The 17,953-nt window shown below is 44.4% G+C and overlaps 1 protein-coding gene across 7 annotated transcripts in view; it reads left to right on the forward strand.

The window, feature by feature from the left end:
* Window positions 1-2,167: 2,167 nt before the first annotated feature.
* NKTR (natural killer cell triggering receptor) overlaps window positions 2,168-17,953 on the forward strand; it is a 40,372-nt gene continuing 24,586 nt past the window's right edge. For 4 of the 7 annotated variants that reach the window (XM_048951592.1, XM_048951588.1, XM_048951587.1 and 1 more), the window contains exons 1-6: window positions 2,168-2,279; window positions 2,692-2,782; window positions 9,972-10,046; window positions 14,231-14,338; window positions 15,116-15,160; window positions 16,649-16,736. In XM_048951592.1, coding sequence (XP_048807549.1) covers window positions 2,725-2,782; window positions 9,972-10,046; window positions 14,231-14,338; window positions 15,116-15,160; window positions 16,649-16,736 — 374 coding nt within the window. In that variant the 5' untranslated portion in view covers window positions 2,168-2,279; window positions 2,692-2,724. Of the gene's footprint in view, window positions 2,280-2,691; window positions 2,783-9,971; window positions 10,047-14,230; window positions 14,339-15,115; window positions 16,737-17,953 lie in introns of those variants that run through there. The other 3 variants (XM_048951590.1, XM_048951589.1, XM_048951591.1) reach the window with 3 other exon arrangements.

Here is a 17,953-nt window from a genome sequence, read left to right on the forward strand (position 1 = left end):
ATCCCCAAAGGACCTACACAGCTCCAAAGACAAGTTTCCTTAGGGAGCACAACTATGCATGAGAGACAATAAATGACAGCATCTGACGGCTAACACTTCATGAGATATTCAAACGCTACGGGGACAGAAGCAGTAAAAGCTATAGAGCAATTACATCTAAGACAATTCCACTTTGTTACATTTTTATCCTCTAAAATACCCCTTGATTTCACTACTGCCTTTGCTTATTCTCAGATTTCTTATTGAAGACGTCTGAATTTTTGCACAGAGAAGGATGTAACCACAGACGCTGCTGCTAAATAAAATTACTGCAATGATTTCTGGATTGTACTTCTGAGAAGCACTGAGGAATGCATTATATCTCGGGTGGTGAAGGCTTATAATAAGTGTCCTCACTGCTGGGAAAGCTACAGAAGTAATATGAGGCATGTTTAGCACCAAGCAGTGGCCTTGATGGAGTACATGCAAGCTGGAACGCAGGGTGTGTGAGGTGCGTGCTGGGATGGGGCTGCCTTCCTCTGTCTTCCAGAAAAGCCATCTCCATAAGGATATGAGCAAATGCCACAGATGTGATGGATCCGAAGGGCTACATGAGAAGCAGAGGTAAACTGCTGGTTGTGCTCGGTGTGAAGCAGCTCGGCCTGATTGATGCAGGCTCAAACTGAGCAGGAGGATTCATAGACTTAATAAGAGAGCAGGCACCTCCCACCTGAACAATTTAACAATTCAGTTTTTAATAAGCATGTACTGTGTTCACTCTGAGATGGCCTGATACCCCAAATTCAGAGAAATAAACTAAGACCTCCTTCCCCCAGAGGGTGGTGAGGCACTGGCACAGGTTGCCCAAGGAGGCTGTGGATGCCCCATCCCTGCAGGCATTCAAGGCCAGGCTGGATGTGGCTCTGGGCAGCCTGGGCTGCTGATTGATGACCTGCACACAGCAGGGGGTTGGAACTGGATGAGCACTGTGCTCCTTTGCAACCCAGGCCACTCTATGATTCTATGATTCTAATATATTTATGTGTATACATGTTTGTTACTGCCATCACATACCATTTGGACAAAGGCACTTTCTCACGCAGATTTGCTCTCTGCAGGTAAAAATATTCAGGTCTGAAATACTCAATGTTATTAAAATATCTCTTTATTCGTCAGGGGAATTCCAGCCCCGGTAAGAACTCAGTATTTGTGCCATGGCAGAACATTACAAGTCCTTAAAATTCACCACAATCCTGAGATACCGGGAGAGCAATGAAAACTCCGATTTAAAACGTTAAAACCAATATTCACACCTCAGCTTTTCTTACACTATTTAGACCCAAAAAGGAAACTCAAAGCAGTAGCGCAGTCTCCAAAGGCAGTCTTTATTTGGTGATGAAAGCATTTAACAAGAGGCTTCCCCATGCAAAGTTTTCTGGGTTTTCACAGAATCACAGAATCATAGAATCATAGAATGGGCTGGACTAAAAAGGAGCACAGTGCTCATCCAGTTCCAACCCCTGCTGTGTGCAGGTCACCAACCAGCAGCCCAGGCTGCCCACAGCCACATCCAGCCTGGCCTTGAATGCCTGCAGGGATGGGGCATCCGCAGCCTCCTTGGGCAACCTGTGCCAGTGCCTCACCACCCTCTGGGGGAAAACTTCCTCCTCATATCCATCCTAAACCTCCCCTGTCTCACTTTAAAACCATTCCCCCTTGTCCTATCACCATCCACCCTCACAAACAGCCGTTCCTCCTCTTGTTTATCCGCTTCCTTCAACCACTGGAAGGCCACAATGAGATCTCCTCACAGCCTTCTCTACTCCAAGCTAAAAATCCCGTGCCGTCAACCTTTCCCGTTAACTCTCACCTTTCTCAACCTTTCCTCATAGGAGAGCTACTCCAGCCCTCCGATCATGGTTTTGTGCTCACACACAGAATATGTATTTTCTTAAAGAAGAGGAGACATTTCTGCACGGGGCACACGAGGGAGAGCAGCCGTTGATTCTCCCCACAGAGGAGCGGCGGAGGACCGCCACCACGAGGCAGCGCCCACAGACAGAGTGGCGCGAACGTTGGAAAGGCGGGAAAGAGCGGGTCCGGGGGGAGAGCGGGCAGGCGGAGCGGGGGGGCGGGGCGCGCACGCGCAGGGGGGCGGAGCCTGGAGGGGCGGGGCGGGGCGGGCCACTCAGCGGCCGGGTAATGGCGCTCGGGGCTGGCGGCGCCTCCTCACGGGGGGTGGGAGAGCGAGAGGGCGGGGGGCGCGGCGTGGAGCGGGGACAAAGCGCGCGAGCTGCCAGGTAAGGCCGTGCGGCTGCCTCAGGGCTGGGTGAGGGGCGGGCGGGAAGCTGGGAGGGCTCCGTTCCCCTCCCCCACGCGGTGTTCTTCTCAGTGTGGGGGTCTTGGACTCTTTTATCCCTTCCGAGCGGTTCGGCCTCGTTGTGTCCCTTGTGAGAGCAAAGCGGGGTGGGGATGGGAGGGGTGAGAAAGAGGAGGGGGAGAGAGAGGGAGGAGGGGGGCGGAGGGGGGGGGGGGGGGGGGGGGGGGAAGGAATGGGGGGGGGGGCGGGGGGGGAGGGGGGGTGGTTGTCCTACTTTTGAGTGGAAAGAAAAGGGAAAAACCTACATGTGTATAAAAAACAAATAGGTTCTAAAAGCAGTGCCCCCTCCCGGTGCGCCGAGGGGCTGAGCGCTGCTCCTTGTCTGCGGGCAGGTGCTGAGCCGGGCGCCGCGGGGCCGCGCTGCCATGGGCGTGCAGGACCGACCGCAGTGCTTCTTCGACATCGAGATCAACCGCGAGCCAGGTAACGGCGTCACCGCACTGCGAAACGGGAGCCCGGCGTCTCCCAGCTCGCGTTATCCCTACGGAAAGCGGAGGGGCTGCCAGTTTGTTGTAATCCCACGCTTGACCCCCTCCCCTACTGCTGCCTTCACTTTCTTTTTTACCTACGGCTGACCTGCCCGTTTTTGGAGGCAGGCCGTGTTAGTTGTGGGATGTTTACTCGCTGCTTGCTTTCACGGGGAGAACTGATAGCTTTGATGCGCTTTCACTTTCATTCTCTACTTCGGTGTCTCTTTGAAAGGCTTTGAAATAAGAGTTTCTCTCCAAGTTGCAGCTGTATTCAAATACAGCCGTAAGCCCTGCGACTTCCATTTTCACTTCATCCGAAATTGAAAAGGGTTTCAATGCTAACTCCAGTGGCTGATAAGGTATATCTGTAAATCTTTTGTTGGTCCGTCTGCCATTTGTGATGCTCTACCGTCTCAGAATACATTTTTGAACAGAGAAATATTAATATAAAAGGGATTTTAGTGTGTTCCCTTGGTTTGATTTCAGATTTACTGTGGAATCAGACAATTAAAAATGCTATAGGGTGGGTGAGTTCCTGGCTTAGGAGAGGTAGTTTGATGAGATTTGATGTATGAAGAGAATTCATGCTTTATCTCATTTGCTTTTAATCTTTGGAAAGGATTTTAGGTTTGACTTCTGTGAGGAACTTCTCTGTGCTGTTTCCCACTGCTCTGCCTTTGCACACACGCTTCTGCTTCCATTTCCCAATACCTTACCCCTTCCTCCACCTTCTACATCATAAGTAAAAGAGACTTACCTTGTTTTCTCTCGTACCTTTTTGGGTTTGATATCTGATAGTGCTGCCAGAGAGGTGTTCACATTCCTGGTGGTGCTTAGATTAGGTTACCTGGAGTAGGTGCAGGGCTCTGGTTGTTGCTGCTGGTATCTGTTTTCTCTTTAAAGCATCTCATGGCTGTACCTCGGGTTCAGAGCCCTGCTGTTCTTATTGCACTGATTGGTGACATATTTTTGCAGGAAAACATGCCAATGTATGAAATATTAGTGCAGGACTTGAGGGTATTGTGCTTAAACAGTCATTAGCACGCAGTGGTATATCAGCTTACTGTGCAGTCATGCCTTAGGTTTTAGAGTTATGTTAAAAAGCTTAAACACAGCCCTTTTGGTTGTAAGATGACCTTCAGAAGCTGCATCAAGTGTGAATGATGAAGCAGTGCTTCCAGACTATGTGAAGCACTGACTGAGAGATGTATCTCAGTGGTATCAGCAGGAGAGTACTCATTTTAACTTTTAAACTGTCACCAATCTCCAAATCAGCATTTTCCTTATCTGACTTGACTTACAAGTAGCCTATCTGCTTGTTTATTAAATGTAGGAGGAAAGACCTGGACAACACAACAGTGCTGCGTGTTTTTTGCTAGCCAGCAGGTAAAGCATTGCCCCCTGCTCTGTCTGCTCTAAGAAAACTGAACTGGTATCTACAGAAAAGGCAGAGAACAAGAGGATGTGCCTCTCACACAACAGGAGACATCTCCTCACCTGCAGGACTCAAAACTGTGTCATGTTAAACTCATTTTAAAGTGTTGATTGCTTGGAGTCCAAGAATGTTGCCTCACACAGCTGCCAGCTCAGAGCTTCCCCAGCAGAGATTCACTTACCCAGGGGTTGTGTGGATACCTGTAGCAATTGAAAGCAGGAGTGCAGCTGGTAGATGAGATGAAAAGCAGCAGCAAAAGGTGATGTGTGTGTATGTGTGAGGAAAGGACTGCAGAGTGTAAATGAGTTTCACTGGTTAATTATATCTGTTACAAAGTACAGGGATGAATACTGCAGCACTGGTTGTGCTTTCAGGAAACTGCATCACAGCTTTTGTGCTTCTCAGCTGGTTAATTTTAGCTACAGAATGTTGGAATAAAACTTGTATGGCTTGTTTGCAGCACAGCAAGAGGCACAAACTGCTTTCTATCAGCGTTTTTCAGTGTAATTTGATATTTAGACTACTTGTAACAAGTTGCCACTGAAGTGTTTTTTATGAGTACACATTGTGATTTATTTTTTTTTCCTAAAGTAAATGAAGATTAAATCAAGAGTGAGCATTTATTTTGACACAGGCAGCAGCTCTCCCTTGTTTTGTGTCCCTGCACCGATGGATTTGGGCAGGGATGGTATGCGGAATTAAACTGCATGCAGTAAGCCAAGAATCTGGGGATGGCAGCAGATGCCTCTTGTAAATAATTCTGGCTTTACTCTGATGAAAAAAATTTGCTTGGATCTGTTCTAATGGTCATAACACCTGAAGCAGCAGCGTGTTGCTGAGGTGTCACGTGTGATGTTCATGTGGCCCTGCAATGTTTTCTCATTTCTCCCCACCCCTGCTCCTGATTTTGTCCATGAGAAGATACATTACGCTCAGTTTTGCTTTGTTTCATTCCTGCTCACAGCAGAACTTCCCTTATTCGCATCTCTTTTCTTGTGTTTTCTGTTGATGCTTACCCCCTTGTTCATTTTTCCTTCCACTTCAGTTTTTCTTCTTCAGATGTGTTCCTCCCTTTATCAGTCTGTTTATAGAATCACAGAATGGCCTGGGTTGCAAAGGAGCACAGTGCTCATCCAGCTCCAACCCCTGCTGTGTGCAGGTCACCAACCAGCAGCCCAGGCTGCCCAGAGCCACATCCAGCCTGGCCTCGAATGCCTGCAGGGATGGGGCATCCACAGCCTCCTTGGGCAACCTGTGCCAGTGCCTCACCACCCTCTGGCTCAAAAGCTTCCTCCTCAGATCCAACCTCAACCTCCCCTGTCTCCCTTTAAAACCATTCCCCCTTGTCCCATCACCACCCACCCTCACAAACAGCCGTTCCCCCTCCTGTTTATATGCTCCTTTCAAGTACTGGAAGGCCACTACGAGGTCTCCCCCCAGCCTTCTCTACTCCAAGCTCAACAAGCCCAGTTTCCTCAGCCTTTCTGCACAGGAGAGGTTCCTTCAGCACAGCTCTCTCTCTGATCTGAACTTGTGTTGAAGTCTCTGCTGTACAGGTCACCATAATAGTCTGTCTGCATTAGTAGAACCAGGGAGGCCTTTGAGTCTTTAGTCCTTTGAAGGCAAAAACTTGCAGGTAGGCAACAGAAAGCAGATTGGTGTTTTGATTGCAAACCTATTTGCAATCCAGTTGGGTGTGATTTGTGAGTCAAGAGGACATCATGTATGGGGAGCTCTTACTGGGGAGTGTAAAGGCTGTAGAGCATCAGCAGCTTCTGGGGGAAATTGGTACTCAAAATTAAAATCCTCCCATTATACAGAAATGGGCCGAATGAAACAATACCCAATATTTATCTTGAGGTCAAGAAGAAACTAAATTATTGAATATGGAACACCGAATGGATGAGTCTTTGCTGTTAGGAGGAATCATAGTGTTGTTTCTCACTTGCATTTCTTTGTGGCACTGAAAGCAGTACGTTTGTGTTGTGAGCAATGCTCAGTGTTTGCTTTTATGACTATGATGGAGCACCACAACAGGGGGTGGTTCCAGGAGTGAACCAGCAGAGCTGGCAAGGGGAGCCTTTGCTTGAGTGCAAGACAGGATGTGGAAGCTCTATCCAAGCATTTATGTGTCAGGGTTTCTATAGGTTCAGCTCAGAGGAAACTTCCATTCTTGTAAATGATGTTTTAAATTCAGTCTTTTTCTGCAGGAAGCTTTTGCATTTCCAAAGTCTGTAGCCATGCTTCTACTTTAAAGCAATGCTTTAACATATTTAAGACTTAGGATTCACAAATCTACATACAGACATAAAAAATGTAAGATAAAAATGCATTCATTTCAGTGAGTTGTATCTAAATTGCCATGCAGATTAATCTGAGACCTTTGGTCTCTGGAAAAGGTGTTATGTGTTTGTCTCCAGAGTTTGTTGCTAAAACAGGTTAAGCATCTAAACGGGGGGAAATTGCTGGGTAACTATTTGAAATAAGTGATACTTGAAGGGATCATATAAACAGGAGGAGGGATGGCTGTTTGCAAGGATGGGTAGTGATAGGACAAGGGGGAATAGTTTGGAAGTGAGACAGGGGAGGTTTAGGTTGGATATGAGGAGGAAGTTTTTCAGCCAGAGGGTGGTGAGGCACTGGCACAGGTTGCCCAAGGAGGCTGTGGATGCCCCATCCCTGCAGGCATTCAAGGCCAGGCTGGATGTGGCTCTGGGCAGCCTGGGCTGCTGGTTGGTGACCTGCACACAGCAGGGCTTGGAGCTGGATGAGCACTGTGCTCCTTTGCAACCCAGGCCATTCTGTGATGATTCAGTAATTTTAATAAACTTTGCTAACAGGAGTCTGTGTGAAGTTACAGCATGGATGTTCCTACCATGAATCTTTGTCACTTCAATTGAATCTAGAACTTCTGCTTCTGTAGGTGAAGAATTAAGGATTCAAAACCAAAACAGAAGTAGTTTTCATCTTGTACTCAGAAAATGGAGCTTTGAAACTGGCTTAGTTTTGTTCATTATGCTGTCTGGTTTCTGTAATTGATGTAGCCTTGTTAGCTATACATAACAATTCATGAAATAAAACTTCAAATCATCTTAGAATTTATATGTGCATTATTTACTGTATTTAATTAATGGAACAGAAATACTTTTTATCATTTATTCCAATTTCTAGCAAAAAATATCTAAGAGTACTTTATCAAAGTGTTGATTTCTGATTAGCAAGAAATGTGAAATCAGGATAGACAAAACCTCTGTGCTGGAGAAATGGGAGTCCTGTGAACACTGCAGTGTGGTATGGATGAATGCATCTCCAAAGCTGTGAGTGGAAGAGAGCAGCCTGAGCACAGAACTAAAAGTGTAGAAACGATCTGTCTGCGGATCCATTAGAATAAACCACCAGTAACAAGTGTAACTGCTTGTGCTGCTGGAGGATTTGCACGCTGTGTCAGGTGAGTTTTGTCATTGGGAAGAGCCAACAGCTCAGTGTGGTTTAGTCCGGATGCAGCACAGCCTTCTGCAGGCCCACCGTTGGCTGATGTCAGCTGAGGCCTCAGCAGAGCCGTGTGTGCAGGCCTTGCTCACTCAAACTACTCTTGTGAGCTACTGGTTTTGTTTTAAGGTATGATTTGAGCCTTACAGCAAACCTGTTCCTCATTTGGGTAACTTAAGCTTTATACCAGGGGAACAAATCTGGAGAAATCACTGGCAGCTTTCTGTATGTGATGACAGTGGAGGAAATTCAAGGAAGTCAGTAACACCTCAGGTGCCTTTTACACTTTTGTTACATGAGCTCATGCTTCATTCCAGGTTTAAAATGAGGCACTTTTGTGTTTTCAAGGCATAGCTGAGGTTTGTAGATTTTAAGCAGACTTTTAACACACCAAAAATATATTTGTTGGATGAACAGCAGTAACTTTGTGTATCTGATCAGGGTGTCAGTGTGTTTGATCTTTGGCTTGTACGCTCACTGTTTGGCAGCAGCAGATGTCACCTCTCAGTGACAGCTTCAGGTAAAACACAGGTAGTAGCCCAGCAGATGGATGCACAGTGTGTGGTTGGTGTATTTATAAACACACTGCAGCACTTTATGTAACGGGATGTAAGAAGGTGAGCAGCACTTCGCGTGATGGGGAGGTTGGCTTATTTTTAAAATGGAATCTGTAGTCTTTTGATGCCAGGTGTGTGCTTTGCAGTCTGAAGGAGTTGAAAGGCGTGATGCATTCACGGATCTCACTGACAAAACACTGAAAGTCTTGGTTCCCTGGAGGTGTTCAAGGCCAGGTTCATCCTCCAGGAGTCACAGCTGATGTGTGCTGCTTGCAGTGCTGCCTGCAGTGCTGTGTATGGAGGACAGGAGCCCACCGTGGGATGGCTGCTGTGCATTGGTGCCTAGGTGCAAAAGGCCCCTCTGGAGCCCTGAGGTGGGAATGCCTCCTGCTGATCCACAGCTGTCAGCTTGGTCCACCAGCAGCTCTGCTCATAGTGCAGTGAGGATAGTGATGGTTTTCCTTCCCATGAAAGACATTGTGTGTTATTTCACAAAGGGAATGCAGGAGGAAAGGTGGAGGAAAGGTGTGCCTGGCTCTCTGAGCGCTTTGTCCCCCTCAGTTCAGTGCTTTTGCAAGCAGAGCAATGGGATTTCTGCTGTTCTGAATCACCATGCTTATAATGCAAACTGACAACTTCTTTGCCATTTCTTCATTCTTTGAAGGCTGTCTCTACCCGTGTCCTTTGAGGTTTTTCTGCCTGCTGTAGCACAAATCCTCTGAGAGTATTCACACTGCAGTTAAGAAACTCGTCGTTTAAACAGCTGAAGGCACCTTGGATTTTTTTAGCTGAGATACAAAACACAGGTGGTCCCTGTGTTGTTTTTCCTTGATCCCCATCTTTGTGATCCAAAAAACCTGACAATTGTGCTTATTGGGACAAGGCCTTCAAACTGAATATCATTTCTTAGGAGCCTCTCTGAATAATTCACGGTGCCAAAATAATGAACAAAATGTGTTTAAATTTCCTTTAAGGGAAGGGAAAGGAGTAATTCCTGAGCAGTTCAATAATTACATTGAAGTCTTACCAGTTGTGTACCACTAGAGGGTGGTGCACATTAATAGATTCTGGCCTTCCTGCAATGCTGGCTGGCCATGTGGCATTTAACCCTTAATTTATGCCTCGCTTTGCAATACAGAGATATTCTGCATAATTCACAAAGTTATCATTAAGGATTTCATGCACCCAACTGTATTTGTTTTGACTGTAGAAATACAAGTCCCGAAAATGCAAATCTCAGAAAATGAAATAGGAAATGTGAAACAGTTCTAAAGTAGTTTTCTTAGCTCTTCAGCGTTGTAATCTGTTTCTAAGGCACGCAGTGTGAGCACTGCCAGTGGTGTGGGAGTAGCTGTGCTGAGTGGGGATTGCTCTGCTCAAACTGTACAGAGGCAGCAGTGTTTGATTCATGGTATTTGGCAACTGAAGCATTAGTCCTGAAATTGCTAATGCTGTCCCACCTGTCTGTCATTTTCCTTAATTGAGTCATCTATTACACCTTCTGTTGAAGCCAAAGGATTTTAGGCCAAGGGTTCCGCTGCATTTACAGTCCTTCACTCAGCGTGGAACTAAGATGCAGTTATGCAGATTTATTCATATGCTATTTTTCTTCTGTCATCATGAAGAATTGTAACACTTTCTATTTTTTTTTAATCTTTCAGTTGGTCGAATTATGTTTCAGCTCTTCTCAGATATATGTCCAAAGACATGCAAAAACTTCCTTTGCTTGTGCTCGGGTAAGTAGCATGCTTTTATTTAACAACTTTAATGTTTCTTACAGCTGTTTCTTTAAGCGGGCATAAATTGTAGGTTTTGTTTGCTTGTTTGTTTTCCTGGTGAGGACAAAGCTGAGACTTGGTCGTGCTCAGGAGGATTTAGCAGCACTGGAAGTAACCTGGAGTCCTGTAATGGTTACTGGGTCAGAGCAGTGGAGCAGCTACAGGATTCCAGAGTGCAAGGCTGTCGCTTGCTGGGGCAAAACGTGATCATCTGTTCCTCATTTGGGCTTCATTAAAGGAAATTGACACAGCTAAAACAATGGAGAAATTATTGAGCACCTAAGTGACACACAGGAAAGATGAGCAGGACTTCATCAGGAGAGCCATCAGGTGTTAATGTCACTGCACGGTGCAGTGGTGACACTTCACTTGGCTCCATGTGAAATGTTGATTACTCTTATACAATAAAAGTATGTTTGGGGTGCATAGCAGTACAACGGGGATCAAAGGAAGTCTGTTACACCTTAGGAGAAAACTGCTTTACATTCAGCAAAGCGAAGGATGGAGAGGGAACATTGTTCCCTAGGGGGAATGTGTGGTGGGAGAAAGGAAGGCAAGGATCTCTGAAATGAAAGACAGCACTAGCAAAAAAAATTCTGGATAGAATCCAGCACCCTTTGCCCCATTTCTTTTCTTTTAAGCAGGAATTCACTTTTTCACAAGATTTCTAATGACTGCAATAGTAAGGGTGGTGAGAACTCAGTGGTTTTCTGATGTGTGGGGCTCCTTGGTGGTTTTGCAACTGCAAGTTAGAAATCAGTTTTGATCACATTATTGCAGGAATCGCTGTGACTTACGCAGAGAACTCATTCTGTGTGTCTTGGTGGTCTTGTCCTGTGTACCTTGAATTCTCCAAAAATATACCTTAAATTAACTGCACCAATTAAGGCTCTCTTAAAGTTAGCCAGTAGGCTGGCTGGTGTAGTGTCTGAGCCTCGTGTTCTGTAGCTCTTTTAATTCCTTTCAGTGGCTTTGCTAGGTTAAAGCTAGCTGGAGACCACGAGGTGTGAACCAAACAAGTACTTAGCAGGAGAAAGAACAGTTACAAAGATCTGACAGCTTTCTTGTGCATACCTGTTTAAACTCTCCTGTACAGCTGGCTGTTCATGTTTCATTGAAGTCCAGCTAGATTCTGTCTTTAGTTGGTAGAACAGTGAGAGAGAGCCCAGAATCCTGAATTCTGTTTAATTTGAGATCAAACTCACAGACATAAAAGCTACCACAAACCCTGGTTTCATTCCTGCAATTTGCTACTATGTACTCACAGGACAGCCATGATTTGATAGATATGTTTTAAAGATTGCTGGTAAGTATGTGATGTGCATTTTTCCCTCTCTTAATTATCATTTTTGCACATTTCTTATTGTGGTGTAAGCAATGATTAAGAGAATTAAATGGTCCTTTTTTTTTCATCTTGCCCCTGGAAGCCATCTCTGCCACTGCAACTCTCCAGATTGAATTTGGGATTGCTGAGATTAGAGACTCTGGTTGCATGACTAACATGATGTTCTTGTTTGTATCAAGTGCATTCTGTGCTGCTGTTCAGTTTGCTCAAGTTGCTTCCTAGGAACTCTGCCTTTCTGCTTCTCCATGACAGGTTCTTTCAGTGCATTTCTTACTGCCAGTTTATCTGCACCATGCAGATTTTCCCTGCTCTACTGCACAATATCATACAAGCATCTATGAAGAAAATTTACTCTATCCCAGCCAAAACCTTGACTGTAACCACCCCTTATTCCATGCCACTTGCTTCATGCGCAGGTCATGTGCTCTGTGATGCATCCTCATTAATCACCTCCCTTTCATTAATACACAGATATTATTCCACCAGTGTATGGGCTACACCTGTGTCTCAGTCCATGACCCACTGTCTGTCTGTTGTGGTTGCTTGGGGCAGAAGTGACCTGGAGTTACTGGATGCCAGAGACACTTCAGGTTGGGTCTCTGCTGCACTTGCACTGCTTCCTGCGAGGCTCATCTTCTTTTGTCTCCAGCAATTCCTTCAACAGAAGAACTTGCTGTGAAATGCAAATCAAGTCATGGGTTGCAACAGTTTAAAGATGCATCCATTAGTCTCCACCTTTTCGCCTTTTGGACCAGGCCACAGGGCTTTAGATGGCAGTGAACTCCCCTCGCTCCAGCCTGGGCTTTTCCATTGGCCGTGGTCCCTCCAGACACCTGCTGGGTCTGCTTTATCCATGGTCACAGATGCCTTGAGGTGTTCTGGCATGCTCTTGTCTGTGATCACAGATGCTGCAAAGTGTGCTTGCTCCTGTATGGACTCATCCTCAGGTCACAGTCCCTCTGACTTGAGTTCCTTCTGGCACTCCAGCTGTTGCCATTCAGTACAGTGCACAGGAATGGCAGTGAGGTGCTGTTTGCCAGCCCAAGCTGTTCCCAGGCATAGCCAAGCACGATCATAATGAGGAGAGCAAACAGCAAAAGAAAAAGCAGCTGCTAATGAGCACTGGACTGTAAAGCAAGCAGGCCTTGTGACAAGCATGGGAGCATAGCAATTAGCAACTAAACAGCTGTAGCATCTATAAATTTGGTTTAGCACTCCAGTTCCTGATGATGACAGATTTGATTGTTCGTGCCTTGTGTTGGATGCCAAAAGACCTGTGGCTTAACTTTGCAGGCAACTCAGCATCACACAGATGTTCACTCACTGTTCCCAGGTGGAATGGGGGAAAGAACTGGAAATGTAGGAGTGTGGGAAGTCATTGGTTGGTATCAGGATTGATCTCCTCTGATCATCTTAGTGCCCTCCTCTGGACCTGCTCCAAGAGGATCACAGAAACACCAAGGTTGGGAAAGACCTACAAGATCATCCAGTCCAACCATCGACCTGTAGCCAATAGTTCTCACTAAAGAGCTCTACATCCTCCTTGTGCTGAAGGGTATTGGGAAGCCAGACAAATGCCATCGCTCCCAATGCCTCCCCATCTTACCAGTCTTTACAGAGAAAAAAAATCTCTCAACTAAAACCATGACGTTACATATATTGCTTCAGCATCTCAACTGTGAGCTCTCTGTCCAAGGGTGCTGCCTGCTGTGTAGGGCCACAGATGAGAACTATGGCCAGGAACAGCAGCATCCAGCACTGCTCTGGTACCTGCTGTTTCCCTGCCCTCAGGGTAGATACTCCAGTGGTGCTGTTGCATTTGTCTTGATTATCCTAGAGGACCTGCTGAGCAGCAGTTCGGTGGGAGATGAAGGTGCTCTGATGAGATTGCATGGACTTCCGGCAACCAGAACTGACTTGTGAAGGGCTGCATTGCATTTTTAGAGTTTGAAGCTGCTAATGCCATTTCAGCAGCCAAATGAGTCGCTTGCTTCCAGGAGTCACTTCCACGTTCCACAGTGAAATTTACTGATGGACGTTTGTGTTCTTGTCAGGCATACATCTGTCCTTATCTTTGGTCTTGACAAGAAATCTTTGAACCATCAGAGACTTACAGCATCGTTTCCTGGTGCTGACATCCTGTTCTAGTTGTATGCAAGGACTGTGTTTATTTAAGAATGTACATAACTTGTTTCAGGGCGAGGTGTTGTGCCCTAAGACCAGATCCCAGTGTTTCAAAAGCTGTGCCTCTGGCTGTGCCCCTGCTGCTCTCTCTGTAATCTCTGTGAGACAAGGCAGGATGTCTTTGTCAGAAACAGGTGGAAGAGAGCAGGGTAATTCTGGCTGCAGTCCTGCAATCTGTCACTGTTGTCAGACACAGACCTGGCTACTGTGAAAGAATGCTGTCTGCCTTGACAGCAGAATTTTCCTTGCATTTAAGTAAAAGCATCTGGACTTGCAAACTGGCATTTGCAGGTCTTTCAGTCAGTCCATCTGCCAGGTAAACATAAGGCCATTTGCTTTTTGGAGCTTTGTCAGGAGCTCGCCTTCCTATAATCTCAACAGGAGACTGCAGTTGGGTACCTTGTGCAAAATATCTGAGGTTAGGTTGGCAGAATGTTAATAGGGCCTGGGACTGAACTTTACCTGCCTGACTGCTGTTTGTGAGAGGCCAAGAGGCACCAAGCAAGAATGTATTTGCTTTTAGAGTTAAAGGGTTCTAGCACTGGAGGGGTAAGATCCTTGATTTTGTTTCAGTGACAATCTGCTGACTGTTCTGTGTTTAAACTTCTTGCAGGTGAGAAGGGAATTGGCAAAACAACTGGGAAGAAGTTGTGTTACAAAGGCACTACATTCCATCGCGTGGTTAAAAACTTCATGATTCAGGGTGGGGACTTCAGTGAAGGTAAAATGTGTTCTGTGGAGCAAATGTTATCATCCCTGTGGTTGTAATGTCACTTTAGAATACAGCATGTAAACTAAAATGCCTTGAAAGTATGATCATTGGTTTTCTGTTTCTTTGTTAATTGCTGAAATTCTAACATGTTTCAGTATCATCAAACATGTTGATACTTTAGAAGGAATTCTTAAAGAAGAAAGCAGCCTTGCTGGAGTTGATAACAGTAGAGCAGAATTCCAATCCAAACTCTGATGTTGCTGCTTTTCATGTCAAAAGATCTTCCTTCTTGTACCCTGTATCTTGAGGTCTTATAAACTGATCTAACGTGTATAAACTGTAATTAATATAATGTGTGTGGTGGATGACTACCTTGTACTGATGGTCAAGTGGAAGTAAAGGTAACGTACTGCTTGCTCATCTCATTGTGGTGGTCTCTCTGAGCAGGACAGGATTGGTGGTGATGCCTACTGTTGGCTTTTTTGCTTGCTGTTGCATTTTCTGTTGCTGCTGCTTCAGCAAACAGCAGGGAAAATTCGCCTTTGGAGCCTCGCTTCAGGCTTTCTCGTGTTCAGAGGCACAAAAGCAGTCTTCATTTTCAATATTCGGAGTGTCAACAAGATAATGAACTGCATAACGAACGGTCCTGCCTTTTAATTAAGGACCTTATGCTTAGCTATTAGGAACTGGCTGGAGTCTCCTGGTGTGTTATAAATTGGCACGCGTTACGCACAGCGCTTGTTACAAACAGAACAAAAGGTTCAATTTGTGCTTTTTCATGCACAGGTAATGGAAAAGGAGGTGAATCTATTTATGGTGGCTATTTTAAAGGTAAGAGCAAGTACATCTTCACAGATTCTCAATTCCGTTCTGAGAAGTCTTGATTCCCAAGATACTTAATGAAAAGAGGTCTACTTATAGATCACCTTTTGCATGAAACTAATATTGCATGAGAATTATTTTTATATGCATGACTTTCAGATAGTTTTATTTTGTAATATTTAACTTTAACTGACAATTAATTAAGGCTAACATTATTGGTTAAACATGACTTTCAGCATGGAGGTTAGGCAACTTTATTCATGAATAAACTCCTATCTTCCTGCCTAAAACTGTCAACATATTCTTTTGTTTATAGAGAATGTGGTCTTTTGCAAAATGAAAAGGTAAGAGACAAAAGCTCAGTAACACAAATTCAAACTCTGTTCCCTTGTACCTTCCCTAGTAAATACATAGACAACTGATACATCCGTTTGTAGATGGATATCTGTGTTGCTTGGAGAAATGAGGAGTTCTGTGTCTAACCTTTCTGAGGGTTAATGACTTATTCTGAGAGAACACTGGCATAATTTTCAGTTCTAAACAATTTTTTCTTCTTTTGTTAACGTCCCTTTTCTCCCCTTCCCTACTGAAGGTTTGTATTTTTGGTGTTCTTTTGAAGTGTTTGTTTATATGCTACACAAGTTGCTTTCCTTGCAAAGAGTTTTTAAATGTATATTTACCTCTTTTTAAAAACAGTTGTTGGAAGGAAAATGGTGAGTTTATGAAGTATTTATTTAAGGACATAACATTCTTTCTTGCTACAACAACAAGAAACCAGATAGTTACTGTGGTATTGAAGTGTTAATAAGATGTTCCTAGGGTTTCTTTCTAAAGAGTGCACTAAAGGTGGTAAGTTCTAAACATGCAGTGTTGTGCTTTGATATATAACCTTAAAAATAACAGCCTCTGATGCCCAAGCTGTAATTTTTACCTTTGAAAAGGAGCTTCAGAACAATATCTGGTTTTGTACTATGCCGTGCAGCCAGAAGTGCTCTTTAATTCCCTGGAATATAAGATGCACGTTAAGTTCAGTCTTAATTGCTTTTACATTGAGGTTGAAGGAAGGATGTATTCCTTAGTTCCTCTTTCTGGTAGTCAGGTTTTGTTTATTCTCGTGTGTTCTGAGGCACCCAGCTTGGAATGGCTGGGTTGCCCTCTTACAGTTCCATGCCAGGGAAATGGCCCTTTCACTGGGTGCCCATACATAACAGTGTGATGTACATGAGGGCTCGTTTTGGGATCACCTCACATCCATTTTCATTAGAGATGTCCACGGCATTGCTGTAACTTGCTGTATAAAAGAATGTTTTCTGTCTCATGAGTGTTTCTGCTGTAACTTTTGAGAGGCTCAATTAGATTTCTGTTCTGTTTCCAACCTGTTCAAGTTTCTTTAGCAGCGGAAGAATTTCTCCTTGTAGTAGCCATTAGTTACTAAGAAAATCTGACTGGCGTTCCTTGTCAGGGAAAATCTGACAAACATATTTTTTCTTCAAACAGATGAAAACTTTATTCTCAAACATGACAGAGCGTTCCTTTTGTCAATGGCAAACCGAGGGAAACATACCAATGGTTCCCAATTTTTCATGTGAGTAGATGTGATCTGACAGTTGAGCTTTTGTTAAACAGAGGAGCGCTGTTCATGAGAAAGATGGTATTGCTAAATTATCTCTAACAATGTTATCCACCTTACTGTGAATAGGGTTGAGTGGATACCTGCAGAGCTCTAATAGGAAACAAGTTACCACGGGTCGCATGGGGCGTTCCTTTGGGTTAGAAGTGGGTCCTATGGGATTGCTCCTTGTTTTTTACCCTGAAATTATGGCTTTGCTATTGTGCTCAGTGTCCAAAAACAGATTCTTTGGTTTTGTGTTGTACCAACCAAATCTTCACAGAGTGCTTGTGGATTACAATGCTGAGCATTGTACGTAGGAAGCAGCAAGGTCTGTGATAGAGATGGCCTGTATGTTTTTGCATATGCTATTTTAAATGATTTCCTTTGAGAGACGAGGGGGTTTTTATTAGTTATTTCATTCTGGAAAGGGGGACCTCATTTAGTTTTGTTGTTTCTGTTCCTGGCATAATTTTTTTTGCTATACTGTTGAATAATCCTGTTCACATGTGTACACTAATTGTCACGGTGCCAGTGCTGTAGAAAATAATGTGCTGTAAATCAAGTTTTCCCACATAACCTTAAACAGACAAAAATGAATCCATTGCAGCATATAGCCACATCCTGTTCAATTGCAGAGCACACGTTTCTGTCATGGATGGATGCTCAGGTGTGATGGCAATCAGGCTCTTCTGATTGAAGATTCTGGGTCCAGTATTTAACAGTTTGTATTTGGGAAGATGTGGTTCATAACTTTGGGCTGGTGCTGAGAACTTTCATTAAGAAACAGTGCTGGTGTTTTCAAAATTAAATTCTGCTGTAGTTGCTTAGCTGGAAAAAGCTCTTTTTCTTTGCCATCTTTCTTGGGGGATGAGTGAATGGCGCTTCACTGTCTTCAGTAAAGGAGAAAATTCTCCTGAAGAGTATTCCTTTTCTTTTTGTTGCCTGAAAAAGAGCTTCAGTATGACACAATGAAGTTCAGATAAGAGGCATTCTTAGGTCTCTTCCTAAAGAATGCCCTAAAAATGGAAAATTAATAAGAAACCTAAGAGAGAGTCTTTCACAGTTCCTACTGTTCTGACTTTCCAAAGAGAGAAAATCACGTCGAGAGCTTCTTTTCTGTTAGCCTCAAAGCAACTTTTAGGTGATATGCCTCCTTACAGCAAATCTGAATGAAGATATATATATGTGTA

Source organism: Lagopus muta, chromosome 7 (genome assembly GCF_023343835.1).
Source record: "Lagopus muta isolate bLagMut1 chromosome 7, bLagMut1 primary, whole genome shotgun sequence".
In the NCBI taxonomy this organism is placed as follows: domain Eukaryota; kingdom Metazoa; phylum Chordata; class Aves; order Galliformes; family Phasianidae; genus Lagopus; species Lagopus muta.